This window comes from Miscanthus floridulus, chromosome 2 (genome assembly GCF_019320115.1).
Source record: "Miscanthus floridulus cultivar M001 chromosome 2, ASM1932011v1, whole genome shotgun sequence".
NCBI lineage: Eukaryota > Viridiplantae > Streptophyta > Magnoliopsida > Poales > Poaceae > Miscanthus > Miscanthus floridulus.
In genome coordinates this window covers 166,721,472-166,740,879 of record NC_089581.1, presented here as the reverse complement: position 1 = coordinate 166,740,879, position 19,408 = coordinate 166,721,472, and the positions used below count along the sequence as shown (strand labels likewise).

General features: G+C 42.4%; 1 protein-coding gene and 1 pseudogene across 1 annotated transcript; both read left to right on the top strand.

Annotated features, from left to right (window-relative positions):
• Positions 1 to 10,715: 10,715 nt before the first annotated feature.
• On the top strand, positions 10,716 to 14,183 carry LOC136537394 (tyrosine decarboxylase-like; annotated as a pseudogene).
• Positions 14,184 to 14,588: 405 nt separating this feature from the next.
• LOC136540518 (uroporphyrinogen-III synthase, chloroplastic-like) lies at positions 14,589 to 18,637 on the top strand. The gene is made up of 10 exons (XM_066532520.1): positions 14,589 to 14,854; positions 15,518 to 15,605; positions 15,848 to 15,914; positions 16,184 to 16,302; positions 16,423 to 16,518; positions 16,782 to 16,837; positions 17,429 to 17,514; positions 17,780 to 17,914; positions 18,067 to 18,118; positions 18,208 to 18,637. Exons 1-10 carry the CDS (start codon positions 14,678 to 14,680, stop codon positions 18,220 to 18,222), a joined length of 891 nt encoding a protein of 296 aa, XP_066388617.1. The 5' UTR covers positions 14,589 to 14,677; the 3' UTR covers positions 18,223 to 18,637.
• Positions 18,638 to 19,408: the final 771 nt, after the last annotated feature.

Here is a 19,408-nt window from a genome sequence, read left to right as displayed (position 1 = left end):
CAACTTGCTTTTGCTTTTGCAAAAGCCAACCAAAGGGCTTAGAAACCACAACCGCTTTAGGTCAAAAGCTGCTTTTGCTCTAGTACAAAATTGAAAGCAACCCTCCCCTTGCTTTCACATGTTTTTGGGGCAAAAAATTACCCACCTACCACTGGTTATGGAACATACCGTTTCGTTTTTTGTTTCTTCTATTCTCGTCAGATGCGAAGGGAGGGGAGGTTGCGCTGGTTCGTAAGCTATGGCCGAGCTCCGCCGCCCTGTCACCGGCCGCTGCTCCTTCACTGGCCGCGCGAGGTCCTAGATCTAGTTGCGCAAGGTCTAGCTCCTCCCCTCCCCGACAGTGTGTGGGCCTCTGCCCCCTCACCGGCTGTTGCTTCTTCCCGGCGGCGCGCGCGGGTACGACTTCTCTCCTTCCTGGCGGGGCGCATAGGTACGGCTTCTTTTCTTCTCGGCGGCGCACGAGGTCCTTCCCAGCGGCAGCGCGAGCTCCGTCCCCTTGCCTGGCGGCGCACGAGCTCCTTCCCCTTGCCCGGTGCGAGCTCTTCCCATGGCCGGCGTGAGCTCTTCCCCTTCCAGTTGTGCGAAGTCCTAGGTCGGGCCACACGAGGTCCGACTCCTCCCCTGCCGGCCGGTGCTCCCCATCCCTGGCCTCACCTTCCTATGCACGTACGAGAAGAACGAGATGGAACAGTGAGAGAGGGCTTTTCTGAAGCCAAAGCTGCTGAACCAAACGGGCTTTTGACTTTTTGACAGCTACTTTTCTAAAGCTACTTTTCTAAAAGCCACAGCCCAACCAAACAGGGCCTAATGTATATTGTGTGCTCTGTAATTAACAAGGTATGGCGCCAATTTGCAGCAATCTAGATTAGAGAAGATAGCTAGCCGATTTGATTTTTTATATGCTATGTTACCAATATGATTTCGGAGAACTTGAGATGCACAAATGACCTTTATTCTAGAACTTGTCACTTATATTGCAAACTACAATCAGTAGCAATAGAAACTTTAGTTCCAGATAGTTATTCTAGGAACTCAATACTTAAGAGTTTCTAGTGTTCATGGGATCTGTTCCTCACATTTACAGGCACGTATGGCTAACGTGAACTTGTCAGCATAGGCCTAGTGAAATCGTGATGCAACTTTCACTAGCTATTTTAACTTATGCAGCTGCCATTAGTGAGGTATCCCTTTTCCAAATTACTATACTAGCAGTGCAAATTACTATACTAGTTGTGTTAAAAAAAATACTATACTAGCAGTGCAAATGCAACTGCCAAGCAAAATTGTTTTGGTTATGTTTCCAGCTTTGGTGTGCATAGGATAAATTAAATTAGGAGATTTGTAGAACACAAGTGATAGATTATGCAAAGATTGGACAAAAACATATGTCGGTTAAGCAAGAATGCAAGTATATTATTATCATAATTTTGACATTAGTTCTCCAACTTAATATGTATTGTGTGCCATAATTGTATAATAAATAATGGATGCTTCCATGGATTGCACAAATGTCAGTTTCATGCTGCAACATCGATAGTTCTCAGTAGCTTGTTTGCTACTATAGATTTTTATTTGATCAAATGTTACTCTCATTTCAGACTACAGCCCTTTTATTTGATCAACTCTGAACTTGGCACATGTTTGTTCATAACTGATTGATATTAGTCTATGAGATTTAGTACAGCTGGTGAAATATTTTTTCCATACTTTTAGTACTGAACTTGTCTTATAACTAGTTCAACTATGTTTCTGATTTGTTAACGAACTGATCTGCTAAGTTCAGCTATGTTTTCTGATGCAAGTCTATGCATTCTGTTTATCCTGTACCTCAAAGACTAACTGTGTTTTCTTTTTCTTTCTTTACCTCTACAGATGATGCCTCATGCAGAGAAAACCAAATGATTGTTCAGGTGAATATCTTCATCGATCCATTCGTTCATCAATTATTTTACAAAAGTCTTAAATATAGAGATCTAGTGCAAACATTTGACTAAGTGCTATGCTGTTATGTTCACCTCATGTCGTGTAGACCTATCTAGGCTCTCAATATGCTCCTGTCTTCTTCCTATTAAGTTGACAATCTTCAAATAAATAACAGTTGTGATGTAGAAGTTTTAACTTGGCCAAAACACCCTTGTATTTTTTTTCAAAGATAGTACCTTTGCACATGTGAGTTTTATTATTGATCAAGCATTCTTTACAGATATTTGATGAGGCTATCTGTGAATTGCGGCAAGAGGATCAAGGTGCTCATGGTGGCTATTTTCATTAGTCACGAAAGATTTTGTTGTGCAAGCAAATTATATGAGTTGTTGCTGTACAAGCCAACATCTTAGTTTTGTAGGTACTTGAGTGTAGCTTGGTTATTGCCTTAGTATTTCATGTGAAATATTGTACAAGTACAAATGTTGATGGTTTCAATGAAAATGATGATCAATTTTTTATCAATTGTGAGCTTTGTTTCAGTTTATGTGTGTTTCATGAGTTTGCTTTAATGTGTGACATGGTTAGTGTTGATTGTATGGTTAATGCTGTAATGATTTGTCACTAATTTATGATGTTTTTTTTGTCACTATGGTTTGGATCTGGGCTTAGATATGGGTTGGTTATAGGAGACAGACAACTAATTTATGACGAACAAAAAAACCAATCTATGACGGTCCATTTTTGTCCAATAAATGTATGACGCGGGATACATGACATTTTTCTCGATCGTCATCATGAGTTAACCGTGACACATTTTTACTTGTCTGTGACCAAAGTAAATCGTCATGTATAAGGGTATTTTTTTAGTGAGAGGGAGTAATGGTTTAGAACAATATTTTGGCTATTGCTATATTTCAAATATAAGGACTCAGTTCGAGTTTTGCACCTACAGGTCTCAAATTTTTAGGTATGGCCCTGCAATCATCACAATGAAGCTTTTTTTTGAAACATTATCACAATGAAGCTAGTGAACGCAACCGAAACCATGTTGTGCGTCGTAAGCCGTTTGATCAATCGATGGAGTGGCAGATCTGCTCAAACGTGTCGACATGGCACTCCACGATGGCCATGAACAGGTCGACACCGCCCTTTGCAGTGCGCGACGGCATGAAGATCATGAGCCCCTCGATGGGCAGGTCGGGTGGCAGGAACGCGCAGGATGGCCTGGCGCCGAGGTCCATCTGGTGGAACTGGAACCCTAGCCAGCTGTCCACCTCCAGGTCCAGGCTCAGCATCATGTCAGTCGCCGCTGCCGTCGCGACGAGCTCCTCCCCGTTTGCGTCCGCCGCGGCCCCAAAGTCGATGAAGGACTAGATGTACACTACCCTAGATCTAGACATCATTGTCGGTTCAAAAACCTCCTTCACTAATTTTGAACCGACAGTGGCATACCGATGGGGGGTTGACATCACTGTTGGTTCTTAAAAACCGACACTGATCTATAGGCAACAGTATCGGTTCCTAGCTCCACCCAACAATGTCTAGTTGAACAACACTGCCGGTTTATAGTCCCAACCGACAGTGATGGTTGCATCAAGAGTGTCAGTTCTTGGCTCAAGCCAACAGTGTTGAACAAGTCAACACTGTCGGTTCATGGCTTAAGCCGGCAGTGTTGAGCAAGCCAACACTGTCGGTTCATGGCTCAAGCCGGCAGTGTTGAGCAAGACAACACTGTTGGTTTGTTGATAACTGACAGTGATGATTATGACAACACTGCCGGTTCGTTGCTAACCGGCAGTGATGACCTGTTCATATTTTATTGTTTTATAATTGATTTTAATTTATATTTTTCATGGAATTGGGTTTCGCTTTATATACGCTACGTAGACGATAGGTCCATCAATATTAAACATTACAAATGTTACGGTTATAGTTCAAATGTTCTTAACTAGATCTCGATCCCTCAAAATAAAAAAGAAATATTCTCAGACTTCACAGATTGTGCAATACTTCTTGGACTTCTTACAATAATCTGGCGAGCCACTCTAGGCCATACTGGTCCTTCTACTTCATGGATTGTATAATGGAAAATACTCCATGTTTTTCTAATACCTCGGCTAAGATGAATTTTGCGAGCTTCGATTGTAGTGCGACGATCTCCATGTCTAACAGCCTTTGGTGGTTATATTTCTTGCGCTGTCGTTCAAAAAGATGATATCCAAAGAGGAACACTAAATCATTTTGTTGAATTATTAACAGACATAAATGAAATGGGGATTATACACACCAACTTATCGGCTTCTTCCGATTTCCCACCGATGCAGCGAATCATTGCCCACATTATATAAAACCCGCATTCATTGTTTCCCGCCGGCTGTGATAGGTACTTCCTCTCCATTTCGACAACCTTGAATGGGACCGACATTCCACCGATATGTCTTCTTCGGACACTAAGCAATATTAAAGGGAGAAACATTAGAAAGCGGTATGTGTGATTAGAAAATAATATGTTATTAGGACCGCTTACTAATTCAGCACTGCCACCAGTGCATCCACCTCGATTAGATTTTTGGCAAGATTGACACAAATGAAGACAAAATGGTTGTTGCAATCATAGAATCCTAATTATTGAATAATCTTAACAAAAAAGAAGCATAAAATTAAAAGCCAAGAACATATACTCATAGTTGTAGGCTAGAAGTATGTGGGTTTTCTTCTTCATCGTGAATTCATCGAAAACAGCAATCAATCTTTGTTTTAGGTCTTCCACGTCACATCCATGGAGGCCTAGACATGACCTCTCATTGACTCGCAAGGAGTCCAAGAAGCCTATGTAATCCCATTTGCTTTTTAGAATGCAAAATTTTGCTATACACCTATATAAAATCATAGGAAGTACTCAAAAGTTATCAATTTGTGTCTCGAGAGAGTAGTTAATTGTAATATCGTACGTGTAGGGTATTTACATAGTCCACAGCGTCAACATTTGAACATTGAGAGAGCATTTCTGGTATAGCTGGAACAAACACTCCCACTTGACATCGAATTTCTCTTCTTCAGGATAATGGAAAACATGTGGCGAATGGTTAATAACCTCAAAACCAAAGTCATCCGTCTCTGTTGCTTGAGCCATGTAATATTCATGTAACTGGCGCATATATGTTGTTAGATTTTTATACTCATGATCGGGAACCAAAAGATTGCCCCTTTCATACTTTATTGCTGGTGTTCCCGTCCCTCGTACATCATAATAGATGTTCGCAGCCTCTTCCATGGTTAATCCTAAGTTGTCTTCGACGTACTTCTATATGTTCTTTAAATCTTTATTGTATATTTCTTTGTCTCTTGTTGTAGCGTATTTATTTTGTGTTTGCCTTTCAAATTCGGACTTCAACAAAAATGAAGGCAGTGAGGCATAAAGATTGAAGAAACTAACACAATCTTCCTTCAAGATGTGTGCTGTAAATTTTTCTTTCATCAAGGTGGTAACGCTGCCACTGAACGACCTTTTTCTTTTTTGTTGGTCCACTTTGGGAGCATTAGCGACCGAATCCAAGGACCTTTTCTATGACTATGAGAATGTCCTAGATCTTGTTTTAGGCTAAGGTGGAGGAGGCGGAGGAGGATGACGACAAGAATTCTATTTTCCCAGGCGCTCATGAAGATGGAGGAGGAGGAGTCTCTTTTCTCGGGGCTGATGAAGATGGAGTCGGACGAAAAGGAATAGAAGGAGACCTCTATCTTCTCGGGGGTGATGGCTCTAGATGAGGAGGAGAGTGATCTCTGTTGGAAGATGGTGAGTGATCATCGCGGGTGGGCGAAGACTCATAGTCGTCCTCATCATCAGAGGACAATTGATAGTCAAGCTTAATAAAGCGCTTGTGCTAGGCCACTCGAGAGCCCTTGTTTTGACCAAGTTTTGACCTGTCTTCCGCTATGGGGTACTCAATGGGTATCTTGTTATACTTCTTATTAAGTATTCTATCAATGGTGATGCGAGCATACCCCTATGGAATTGGGTGGCCATTAATTGTCTCATCTCCCATAGGCTAGGCCCAGTCAAGCGCCACCTTGTCCTTTGTCTATTCCTAACGGATGTACAACTTGACATTGATGGGTTCAGTGATGTCTCCACCAGATGAGGCATATTCACCTCTTCTTCATTGAGCAGGGTCGATCCGCAGCTGCTGCGACCCCTAAACTATGGGCTAAAGGCAGTAGTAGGGTTTTGTGGTACTCCTGACCCCTTGGACAGCAAAATTTGCTCAACTCGCGCTTCAACAGTCACCTCAATCCGTGCTTCTATTTTGTCTTCTATCTCTTTTAGTCACCTCAAATACTCTGCCTCATGTTCTGCTCTACCCCTCGAGCGGCTCCGGTAAGTGTTAGATTCTTGGGGGAATGCTAGTTTCTAAGGAACAACACCGATTCCTCTAGTGCGACCAGGGTGCTCCTTGGTTCCGAGTGCTTGGGTGAGCACGTCTTTCTCCCTATTAGAAGTACGAGTCCCTTGCCTCACCTCCTCAGTTACCTAGGAGATCCTCTAGATGAGTTTGCTCATGGGTTGATTTGTGGAGCTAAAGCTCCCGTCCTCGACGTGTCATACATTCCTCCCTATACAGTATAATATCGATCTAGCCTCCCAATCGAAGGTCTAAACCTGAACGCCTTCCTCAGCAAGGCGATCCATCTTTTGAAGTTCTGCTTCAAATTCTGGTATCTTTTTGGCGTAGCCACAAGCCGAGATGATGAGGATTCATCGCTTTCTGCGAGTTCTCCTTATTCTTCCTACTCAGTGCTAAGTACTCCTTGGATAACCTATATTCCTTGAAATCATGCTAGAAGTCCTTCTGTTTGCTAAACTGTCCACCATTAAAATCTGGCTCTTTATTTTGGAGGATAAAATTCTTGTATAATGTCCCCTTGAAATTCTTGAAGCATGTCCCCATGATTTCTTTTGCTTTTTTCTTTACTAACTCCCTGTCATACTCGGTTGAGAAAGTGAAATACTCTAGGATCTTGATATCCCATATGTAATCCTTCTCACTTTTGAGAACCCTCCATGGGTCATCATCTTTCCTAATCCACTTCTTATACCTAATCGGGATGAAGTCCGTAACAAGTAACCCAAGGATAGTCTTGTATTTGGTCAAAGCTATAGGCGGTGAGAGTGGATCCCTAAATTCATCGAACTCAATAATGTGCCAGTGTGCATTCCTACCAACATGAATTTTTGACATGCCTCGCTTGGATCTGGCCTTCCTGCTACCTGAACCCTCTAGCTCCTTGGTCAGCGGAGGCTCCTGCTAGAGACACCAAGTAAGTTATGACCCTCTCAATTGATTAGCATGTGTGGCTACATAGTCACATGATACCAAAGTTACCTAGCCATCTTGGTCATTTTAACTCAGATCGAGCAGGCCAGACGGGGTCCATGGCTGCTCGTTCTCATCGTCCTGATTGACACCATCACCGTATGTCGGATCATGCGGCTCTCCCATCCTAGCGATATCAGCCGCTTCTTGTTGTCGATCTGTTCTTTGGCGATAGGGTAACATACAATGATGAGTCATGGTTGTGACATGATCGTGGTTAGTTTTGGCTGCGGACAACTACTAATAGCATATGTTCATATATATATATATATATATATATATATATATATATATATATATATATATATATATATATATATATATATCTATATTAATATGTTTAAAGCAAAGTCTAATAATAAGTCCACATACAACAAAGTCAAATAATAGCATATGTTCAACTAGAACAAATTCATTGTTTGATTGACCACATACAACAAAGTCCATCTACTGTTCTACGAAACTAAGCCTACATCAACTTTCAAATAAGAAAAGCAATAACCATAACCATAAATAAAAGCATGACATATTTCTAAGACCAAGGAGCAATTCTCCTAATCTTCACATCTCCGGCTAGTGGCTTCTCTTCAATCTCCAGAGCTAGCGGATGGCCATGGTTTGTATTCATTGGACCATAGTAGGCTGGTTGCCCATGGTTTGCAAGATAGGCCGAATGACTATAGTAGGCCCTTAAAGCTTTAGCTTCTGTGTTATATTTTTTGTGTAAATTATCAGGGTAGCGATTGACTTAAGCATAGCAATCTTCCCAGGTTCGATAAATCACAGGCACGTTGTTTACACCAAAATTTGGAAGAAGGGTCACAGGAACTCGAAAGCTCCCAAGATCAAGTCATCAAGGAATCAATTGCATAATCGAAACTAGCTGATTCAAATATGAAACTAGAATCGGCTTTCTTTAGATAGCGCCAGCGGATAATGACAAAGGTTATGATCGGCGCCAGGACGAGACATGTTGGACTCTACAAAAAGGGAAAGATTAGAGTCCAAGTTATCTTAAATTAGGAATATTTTCTCTAGGTTCAAAAATTATAATGAGTCGTGCTTAGACAGGTGTCGTGCACAGGGCCCGGGTATAAATATCAAACCCCGACTATTGTAAAAGAACAACAATCAATCCAATATACAAGTCATTTACTTTTTCGCCTCCAGCCACCCCTTAGGAGTAGGAGTAGAGTAGATCTCGGTGAGTTCTTCAGCAAGTACGGCTATATCGATCCGGTCGACCTCCACTACTTGTTGTAAGTACCATCATGGCTTATATCTCTGTTCATATGGCTGCATCGATCCGGTCAACCTCCACTACGACTCTGGTATAAGTTAGTTATTGATTCTTGCCTAGTTCAAGTACGGCCACATCGATCCAATCGACTCCCACTGCATGAACTAGATCAAGGTCAAGTTATTGGCTCTACCTTAGAATGACAGTCTTTGGTAGATTTATTAAGTTACCGATATTGCTTATTGCTTTCATTATTTATCTAAATTATAGCAATATCACTCTGCCTAATTGGGATTGATCTAGATCCACCTTATATATTGTTTAGCCTATTGTTTGTTAATCTAAATCTAATCTAATCTATGTATTAAACGATGAGTTACGTTTTATCGGCTGTTTTACATTAATCTTGATCGTGCATAGCGTGCGGTTAGAGCATGTTGCGTCTTGAGTAGATTTATTGGCTAGCGAAAACCATTCCATGGCCTATTATCATGGTCTGTGTGATTCTGCCTCACACCCCACTGTTAGCACCATGGAGTGGGGATCGTTATTCGGTAGATCTATTCCTGATAAGACATGACTTTAACTGTGCGCTATGCTTGAATCAGCTGTTCCAGCCGATATTGAGTTCTTTCATGAACAGTTCGCATCACGAGACCGTTGAAGTAGAGATAGGTTGAAAGATTTGTTAGCCCCATGATCTTATTATTGTATTACGGTCTACATGATTCTGCCTCATGCCCCACTGATATTAGTAATGAGTTAGGGTCGTTGAGTCTATTATTATTTCTACGGCCTGTATGATTCTGCCTCATGCACCACTGGTCATAGCGATAGATGAGATCTAACATGTTTATTAGATTTATCTTTATTAAATGGTGTTGAATTGTTTCTTTATATAAAAAGGGGTTCGGTTGCTTGTAATCATTAGCTCAGCATAAATCAATCATTGTTGACATCTTATTGCCATTGATTAATATATGCTCAAATAACAACATTTATCTTGAATGATAACTGATTCTTCTTATACAATCCAATGAGTTTTAACCTTTTTATTCTCATGAATATGCTAGAATTGACTATTTAGTCGATCTCCTTTCATATCGGCTCTCAGAGCTGCATATTCGAGACTGTCTAGCAACACCGACATATTCTATCCTTAATTACTGATAAGATTTCTCTCCTTGTCAATTACAGGGTCAAATTGACTAGCACATCTTAGGAGGAGCGTGCAGGATCGACCATCCCTACGCTAAAGCTAGGCAGATCTATAGCTCTATCGAGCAAACCCTTCCGACTTGCTACGTGTGTCCTCAACATAGGACGAAAATTCTATGTCGACACATGTTTTTAGCACGCTCGATGGGACCTCACAATCGTCATGGCGGTTCACAATAACAACGACATCCTTATGCTATATTATGAAGATCTACCTAATAGGGATAAGGGTATCATCAGCAAAGCTACAGAAGAGTTTCAGAACAAATGTTTGTTGTCCTACACCAAAACACATGACAACACAATTGTTCAGAAATTTCCACTATCAAAAGTTCTATTACACGGGAAGACAGACATAACTGAAGATGAAGACAGATGTTTCTTTAAGGAAGTTGTAGACAAATTTGTTCGTGATGCCATATCAAGCCATAACGAAGCTTTCGTGGACATATTCAACAACGCCATGAGAGAGACGATTCATGGATTTTCAGTTGGTTAAAGCGGACCGACTTATTACAATATTCTAGATTCGTCGACCCAAGGGACTAATCAAGTCAGTACTAGCCATCAAGAATTAGCACCAGCTGGTAATGGTGATATCCAGACAGTACAGGGTTCATCTGAACAGGCTCAAAGAACTACTATGAATCAGATACAGTACAATCCTAGACTATCAGTATAGCATGTGCAATAGCCGGCGGGGCAAAATCAGAACTAGGTGATCAATTTTGGCACATCAGGCCACATACTATCGTCGGCTCAAAATAGCACCATCAATTCAAAGGATCCGTAGGGATATAGATCCTTATGTCTACAATCAGAGACTTCAAGCAGCAAGCCAGCAAAGGGCCCAACAGATTGAGATTCCACAAGGGTATCACTATGGCATGGATTATAACACCCTTCATATGATGCCAAATCCAGGATACCAAGGCACATGGGATTTTAATCCACAGATGGGTCAGCAGGTGTAAAGAAATCCAAATCTACAAGCGGATGAATTATTACTGAGGATGACCGAGATGATAAAGAATCAGTTCAGTCTAAAGCCAAAAGGACTGATCTTTTCGTACAAACGCCTATATCCAGAATGGTATGATTTGGTCGCTCTTCCAACAAATTACAGGCTCTCAGAATTCGCTAAGTTTACTGGCCAAGATAGTACAAGCACGATAGAACAGCAAGGCGTCTTCTTCCTGGTGATCTGTTTGTGGGACTACACTACGAACATTGTCCTGCATTGACTGTGGTCCATGACTTCGAACAACGCACTATATCGACCAGTGCGAATGGAGCCTCCGATGCCCTCGGCACGGGACCATCCGCTAGGTACAATCTAATCTATTTAATTATTGTATTTTGTGCTTTTACTATATAGAAATACTATACAAGACACATGTGTTTTAGCATAAAAAACACATGAATTTTTTTTAAGCATGCAGGCGAGTTGTACGTACAGGGCACGTACGACAAACATCCCAGCTTGGATGCGAGTGTGACGTGCGAGTGGCATGCAATGCGTGATGGGTTGATGGCCGGCCATAAGCGAGATTCGGTCCGGCTCCGTCGCCCGTCGCGGTGCTACGTGTCCTTGGCGTACCGTCGGTCCTCTACGTATACGCGTGCTGCCTGATTTGATTTGTGTTTTTTCTTTGCATAGAAAAAAAATTATTTTTTATGATCTGTAGATCTGTGATTTTGTGATTTGTGGTTGTCTAAAGGATGGAGGCTGTTGGATCTTAATTCTATAGTGTAAAAAAAATCATGTGTTGAAACTGCATAAAACGCATGGTTGTTGGGTAGACAGACTCTTACTGTATCCGGCTGTATGTCATGTATACATACTGTAGCGTTCATTATATATATATATATATATATATATATATATATATATATATATATATATATATATATTCACGAATCTGATGATATTATATTTCTGGATTAAATTGACGATAAAAATGCCTAAATTTGCTTCCTGCGCCACCAGCTCCCCGCGAACGCACCGTCGCGTCCGGAGTCCGACACGTTCGGTACCGCGCTGGGAGACGTCCGTGACCTGATCCTGCCGCCCGGCATGACGCACTGGCAGAGCGCCCCCCCCAGTTCGCGCACTTCCCCGCGTCCAGCAGCACCGTCGGTGCCCTCGGCGAGGCCCTCACGGCCGGCATCAACGTCGTTCCTTTCACGTGGGCTGCCTCGCCGGCCGCCACGGAGCTGGAGATGGTCGTCGTGGACTGGCTCGGCAAGGTGCTCCACCTGCCCGAGAGCCTGATGTTCTGCGGCGGCGGAGGAGGCACGCTTCTGGGCACCACGTGCGAGGCCATCCTCTGCGCCCTTGTCGCCACGAGGGACCGGAAGCTCGCGGACATCGGTAGCGGGAGGATCGGAGACCTCGTCGTGTACTGTTCCGACCAGACACACTTCGCCTTCCGCAAGGCAGCACATATAGCCGGCATCCACCGCGACAACTGCCGCGAGATCGCCACGTACCGTGACGACATGTTCGCGCTCCTCGCCAACCGAGCTGCAGGCCGCCATGCAAGCGGACGTGGGAGCCGAGCTGGTCCCGCTCTTCCTGTGCGCGACGGTCGGGACCACTCAGACGACGGCCGTGGACCCTATCCAAGAGCTGTGCGCCGTCGCGGCGACGCAGGGTGTCTGGGTCCACGTGGATGCGGCCTACGCGGGCTCGGCGATCGTCTGCCCGGAGTTCCGCCACTTGATCGACGGCGCCGATGCCGTGGACTCGTTCAGCATGAATGCTCACAAAGTGGCTTCTGGCCAACAACGACTGCTGCGTTCTGTGGGTGAAGAAGCCATCGCTGCTCATCGCAGCGCTCGGCACTGAGCAGGAGTACATCCTCAAAGACGCGGCCGCTGAGGGGCACGACGTCGTGGACTATAAGGATTGGTCCGTGACGCTGACCCGCCGGTTCCGCGCGCTGAAACTGTGGCTCGTGCTCCGCTGCTATGGCGTCGAGGGCCTGCGCGCACTACTTAAAAAATGATTTGCGGCAACGTCTCCCTTTCTTTGTAGGTACGGCTCTATATTGAGCCGCCCCTACAAATAGTTGTCAAATGAGCCGTTCTTACAAATGGATTTGTAGGGGTGGCCGGTGTTATCAGCCGTCCCTACAAATGGCCTGATTTGTAGGGACGGCTCTATATCCTGCCGCCCCTACAAATCAGATTTGTAGGGACGACTTTATATTGAACTGCCCCTACAAATAGACGCCGATTATTAAAAATTAAACACTAAAATTCAAATTTTATAAACGATCTTGGATGAAGAAACAACCAAAATAAAAGTTGTTGATCTTGAAAAGTTATAAAACTTTGTATTTGACAACTTTTTTATTTGAAATCATCTTGTCAAGGAAAACTACGTTTGAATTTTCAAAAATTTGAAATTTGAATTTTTAAAACGACCTCGGATAGATAAACAGTAAAAATAAAAGTTGTAGATCTTAAAAAGTTATGAAACTTTGTAGTTGATAACTTTCTCATTTGAAATCATCTGTCATGGAAAACTACGTTCGAATTTCTCAAATTTAAAATTCAAATTTTATAAGTGACATCGGATGGAGAAACTACCAAAATGAAAGTTGTAGATCTCAAAAAGTTATAAAACTTTGTAGTGGATAACTTTTTCATTTGAATTAGTTTAGGGCCTCAAACAATCAATTTATGCTCAGTTTTGTATACTATGTGGGGAACCGAAATGAATTGTAAGCACAAGTGATCGTGATGTGCAGTGGTAGAGAATTTACGCGCGAGCGAGAGATTGCGGGTTTAAAACCCGACCGACGCAAGGTGTGCAAAAATCGTGAAAAAATGATGCAACGATAGAGTGGGTGTGTGTGGCTGTCGGTGGGGTCCTCCTCGGATTAAAAAAAAATTGCTACTTTTTTCCTTTTTTCGTGATTTTTAGAAATTGATTTGTAGGGGCGGCTGATAACACCAGCCACCCCTACAAATCAATTTATAGGGGTGGTCTGGGAACCGCCCCTACAAATCAACGATTTGTAGCCACCCTTTCGTAGGGGAGGCTGGCAAGACCACCCCTACAAAGGGTTACGAGCCGCCCCTACAAAGCATATTTCACCTAGTGGCGACCACATCCGCGCCCATGTCGACATGGCTGTGTCGTTCGAGGAGATGGTGAAGGCCGACCCACGCTTGGAAGTGATGGCAACGAGGCAGTTCGCACTCGTGTTTCAAGTAGGATTCGAGTCACCATGTTTTATATCCCGACATGTTTTGCAAAGAATATAGATGATTTGGAGCACAAATGGAGGGTCAACAACAACCCTTAAGCCCAAGGATCATGGGTAGACCAATAAGGGCTTATCTCTACATTTTGACATGATTTCAAGCGAGGAACAAAAGGTGGCTTTGGGCATGGTGAAATACTTGATTGACTCCCCCATATCGAGCACACAGGGTAGTGACGGCTCATGGACACATGGAGAAGCAAGAGTGGTGAGCATAAGTCAAAGAAATATCTACTACTCTCTCCATCTAAAAAAAGAACAATTCTACAATAATACCATGTCAATTCATTTTAACTTTGACCAAGTACATTTATCAATATTTATGATATTAAATAATTATTAATATTTTTATAAATATAATCAAAATTTAGATAATTTATTTAAGGACAGAATTAGAATTGCATTTTTTATGGTGGCATTTTATGTTTTCCCTTTCTCCTGTTATGTTGATACAAGAAGGCCGTAACTGTTGGGTCCAAACGCTGGGCTGTAACTTAGGCCTTTAGGACAGCCTGCCCGGCCCATATGGGCACCCCTCCCCCAGATCCCAATCGTGCGTGTTGTTCCACACTTCCACTCCTTAGCTCCGACCTCCACGGGCCCACGGGACCCGACGCCCAGCGGCTTTGCCCCAGTGCGCCATGGCCTTCTCTTCGTCACTGGCGCCCTTCTTCGCACCTTCTGGAACCTTCGGAGCCCATCCCGCCAAGAGGCTCCGGGCCGATGCACCCGGGAGGTTCGTGGCGTCCTCCTCGCCCCCTCCTGACGTCGTGGTGACGCGGGAGCAGGGAAAGAACGCCAGGCTCATCGCCGCACTGGTGAGTCTCCCAATGGGAAATTCGTCCATTGTGCTTTCTTGTGGAAATCAGCTGTTAGAGGTCCGGAGGGGTGGCAGGACGAACGGCTTGGTCGCTGTTGGTGCTGTGGTGTCGTTACTACTGACCAATTTTGATCAGTTTGGTGGATGACCTTCGGTGAATGTGTGCACAAGGACCAAATCGGTGGTTAGTTATACTATTTTCCATATACCATACCATTGGCGCTAGATTGGGGGACAATACTGATTTCCTGCACGAATCAGGAGTTTATATTAAGTTAGCATTTCCGAATTCCTGTGATTGAAAGGTGGCGCTCTTTCTTGGAAAGTTTTTTTTTTCCTTCGGTTCCATGTGATTCCTTCCCCTTTCATCGGTTTTGTGCGAAGCCTGATGGCCATACTACATTGCTGATTCTGATTAATTTTGGTTTCGAAATTTTCTCGAGATGACTTCAATCATGGTATTTACTCTTTATTAATTGATGATAACAAATCTTGTAGTTTAATAAAAAATTCTCAGAGTAACTTGAGCATGAATCTACTGGGTTTTCTGACAACAGTTAAGTTTGTGGGCTAGCCAAGTAGATAATAATCTAATATTTTTCAAATACTTTGGCTGATTGATGCCTTGCATTTACATCGATTTTCTAATTGGATTCTGTAGGAAAAGCATAATATACACTCTCTGGAACTTCCTCTTATTAAGCATGTTGAGGGCCCTGATACAGATAGGCTTTCAGATGTCCTACGTAGTAAGTGTTACAGTTTTTCCTTTTTGTGATCTGAACACCGCTCATCTGCTGAACTTCATTTACAGAGTTACATTCTTTGGATATGCAGCGTTCAACATTTTTGTTTTTTCACATTTGTTTCTTGTTTCATTTTCTCCTGCGGATATTATAGTTGTCCATTTCATATATACTCCTCTTCACACTTGCTGCATATAACTGCAAGGAAAATTCATGATGTAGTCAATGCTATTCTGCACTTACAGATGACAAGTTCGACTGGATTACTATAACCTCTCCTGAGGCAGCTGCAGTGTTCCTTAAGGGATGGAAGTAAGCATCAAGCATATATTGCAGTTATGTGCACAATCTTGTTATACAAGTAGTAATTATGCCTCAACTTACACTTCATTCCTTATAACTTTTCATGACATAGATTTTTGTTTTATTGGCTAACAAAATGCATGGTGTATGTTGGTTCTAGAGTTTTTTTACAGGCATATAATCCTTGATTTTATATTATTGGTGCATAGCATCACCAGCTGAAACATAATCTAAGGGTGCCATTTTACCACTCAAGTTACACAATGATTCAATGCCAGGGCTGCTGGAAGTCCTAAGGTGCGAGTAGCTGTTGTTGGAGCAGGAACTGCAAGGGTTTTTCATGAAGTATCAGAATCTGGTGATCAATCTCTTGAGGTTGCATTTTCACCTTCCAAAGGTATCTTACCTTGTAGTTTCAAGACTTGGTGCATGTGTATTTTCAAGACTTTATGCTCTTCCATTCATCTTCAATTATTTATCAGTGTTAATCAATCTGTTCCATTTCTTTGTTCATCAGCTTTAGGTAAAGTCTTGGCTTCAGAGCTTCCAAGGAGCAATGAGAATTCATGTAAAGTATTGTATCCTGCATCTGCAAAGGCTGGCCATGAAATTCGTGAGTCATTTTGGTGTTACAATGAGCATTTGTCTCTTTACTGTTGTTTTTTCTGCTTTCACTAAGACCACATGTTTCTCGTATTCAGTTTATCCCTAATGGTATGTTTTCTTGAGGATGTTTTGAATTAATTCTGATTTCTGAACCACGGTCAATTTTTAGGTTTCTAGTTGAACTATTATGGTTTTGAACTCTTAACTTGTTTTCTTTCTTTTTTATTTAATGGCTCTAGGCTTCATGATACTAAATTATTTGCAATGCAGAGGATGGGCTATCAGAACGGGGATTTGACGTGACACGACTGAATACATATACAACTGTAGGTTTTGTTTCACTTGTGCAGGTTTTTTTTTTTTTACTTTATCACCACATACACAGACAAACTCGTCATCTGCATCTTGTTGTGCTGCTTCCGGTAGTCTGTAGTGCCTGTTTTGAGTACGAGTATTTATATTACTAGCTTTTGCAATATTTATTTCAATTCTATGTTAGACATTGATCTTCATATGAAAAGTTTTTCAACAGTGTAGGTTAAAATTCCTGTAGTGAGCTCTAGAACTCAGTAGTTTTCAACAGTTTAATTATTCCTGTAGGTTAAAATTTTAGTGAGCTCTTGAACACAATGCCACTCTTGATCATCTATTCATTTTCTCGATGCTTAACCTCATGAATCATGTACTTCGAGCCTGACACATGATATTGATATATTCACAGCTTGCCTTTTTTTTCCTTTGGTAGTGGCATTTAGTTTTGTAAGTTGATTGTGACATACTTGACCAGAGTAGAGATTTTGCATTGAGAATCAGAAAATATTGACCATCGGTTTCATATTATTTTTGACAGTTTCTGTACAGGAATATTAGTCTTCTGCTAACATAGTAACATATGAAGGTATTATGTGTGTATGCAGATTCCTGTAGAAGATGTGGAACCACTAACATTAAATCTTGCTATATCAGCTCCAGTTGTCGCGGTAGCTTCTCCTTCTGCACTGAGGTAATTATACACTGATATTTGGATATTCTTTTTTACAAATTGTGTTCATGAATACTGCAAGGTAAAGCTGTTGTGCAATAGATCTGGAGGTATTAGTATGTAAGCATCAAATACTTTTGGTGGAGCATAGTTTCACACTATAAAATAGATGCAACCGACATTCCTTAATTAAATATTCCTTGGATCGCTTTCCATTTTGCCACTGTTAGTTTTTATGTGTGGTTCCAATGGTTCCATTGTTCAGTTTTTTTTTTGGTTATCACAGGGCATGGTTAAATCTTATTTCAAAAGTTGATAACTGGAACAACTCCATCGCTTGCATTGGTGAGACCACTGCATCAGCAGCGAAGAAATTGGGCCTGAAGAGCATATATTATCCAACAACCCCTGGACTTGAGGGGTATGCATACATCACGATGCCCTTTGAGTAACATTATCCAATTGCCATGTCCACGTCACGGATATTGAACATTGAGAACTGGTGTACACACCATATTGTACATCCCTTGACTACTACCTAATCTGCATGCATCTTGTCATTGCACTTCACAGGTGGGTTGACAGCATTCTTGAGGCGCTCAGAGTCCACAGGACATCAAAAGAGGTTCTGCTCTTTCCCTTGCGGTCAGTGAGTACACTTTCGTGTTTTTTCCTTGGTTTCTATCGTCATGGCATTCCCTCTTTCTGCTGTAGGCCCCAAAATGTTGAAAACGGGCAGCCCCTTGTACCGGACGTCGGAGCTGCTTCTTGACGTTGGTATAGCCGGCTGTATGTCGAAGAATTCGTCGCTTCTTTGACTACAATCACCCCTGTTGTTGTATTGTCAGTGAAACCGTGTCGTCAGCTGATGTAGATGAAACTACTTGTAATGTGAGGTGTTCAGTGTAGCATTCAACAAGTGCTGAATCGCGGCTCCATGATGTGGCGAGACACAAGTTTTGTTGACCTGTACATGTATAGTACAGTAATTTCTTTTGTCAGAAGAAAATCAGATAAGCTTGTGCATGCGGAGCAAAATCAGTCCGTACTCCGTAGGGAGGCGGTGTTGTCAACGCATGGCTTTTCCGTTGGCCCAAGTTGTAATTGTTTCCCGGGCCGAAAGGCCCATCTCTGTAGTCTGCACTTGTAACTCACTTCCTGAGGTTGCACCATCCTAATTGCATGACTCCATTTCATGTAGGTTAGCAGTGCCGTCTCCGTTTCCTAAAAAAAGAAGCAGCAGTGCCGTCTCTGTTTCGCTAATTGCGTCTTGTCGTCACGCTAAGGGCGGCCTCGTTCCGTCGTTCGTTGTACTTGTGGGTGTTGACGCAGACGATCGGATTCTTTTGCGGTTTGATTGAGTAACGCTAGGAGATTCAGAATATCGGCGAGGCTATCTGGCTATGGAATCTCCGGCCTGCGCCCTCCACCAAAGATTCCCTGTCGTCTTTGAATTTTAACACATGGTGACCAATCACAGTTCGCAAGAAAACTCTCCGGCATGAAATTGTTAGCCCACACGTTAGTGGCAGTTGGCGACGATAAGAATAGCGATATTTACCCGTACTTATCATGTTAGATTATTATTTTTCTTTTCTTTTATTTACCCTTGCGGATCCGGCACATATGGGTGTCAGCGTCACGAGTCATCGCTCTACAGTACTCTTTTTTTTTTTGCTAATAATATATAAAAAAAAAGTCTACGGTAGTGCATATTTTTACTGCAGCCGGTAGTAGTTAGCAGTCCCATTGGTTGGAGAAAGTTCCAAGTCCAACAACGGGGCCAATCGCCATCAACGTCCCTGTTGCAGGTTGCAGGTCCAAGCAAACTTACCCTCTGCTATGCGTGGCTAATTAATTACTAATTAACTAGCATACTAATCAAGTAATCAGTATAATCACGGCTGGTCAAAAG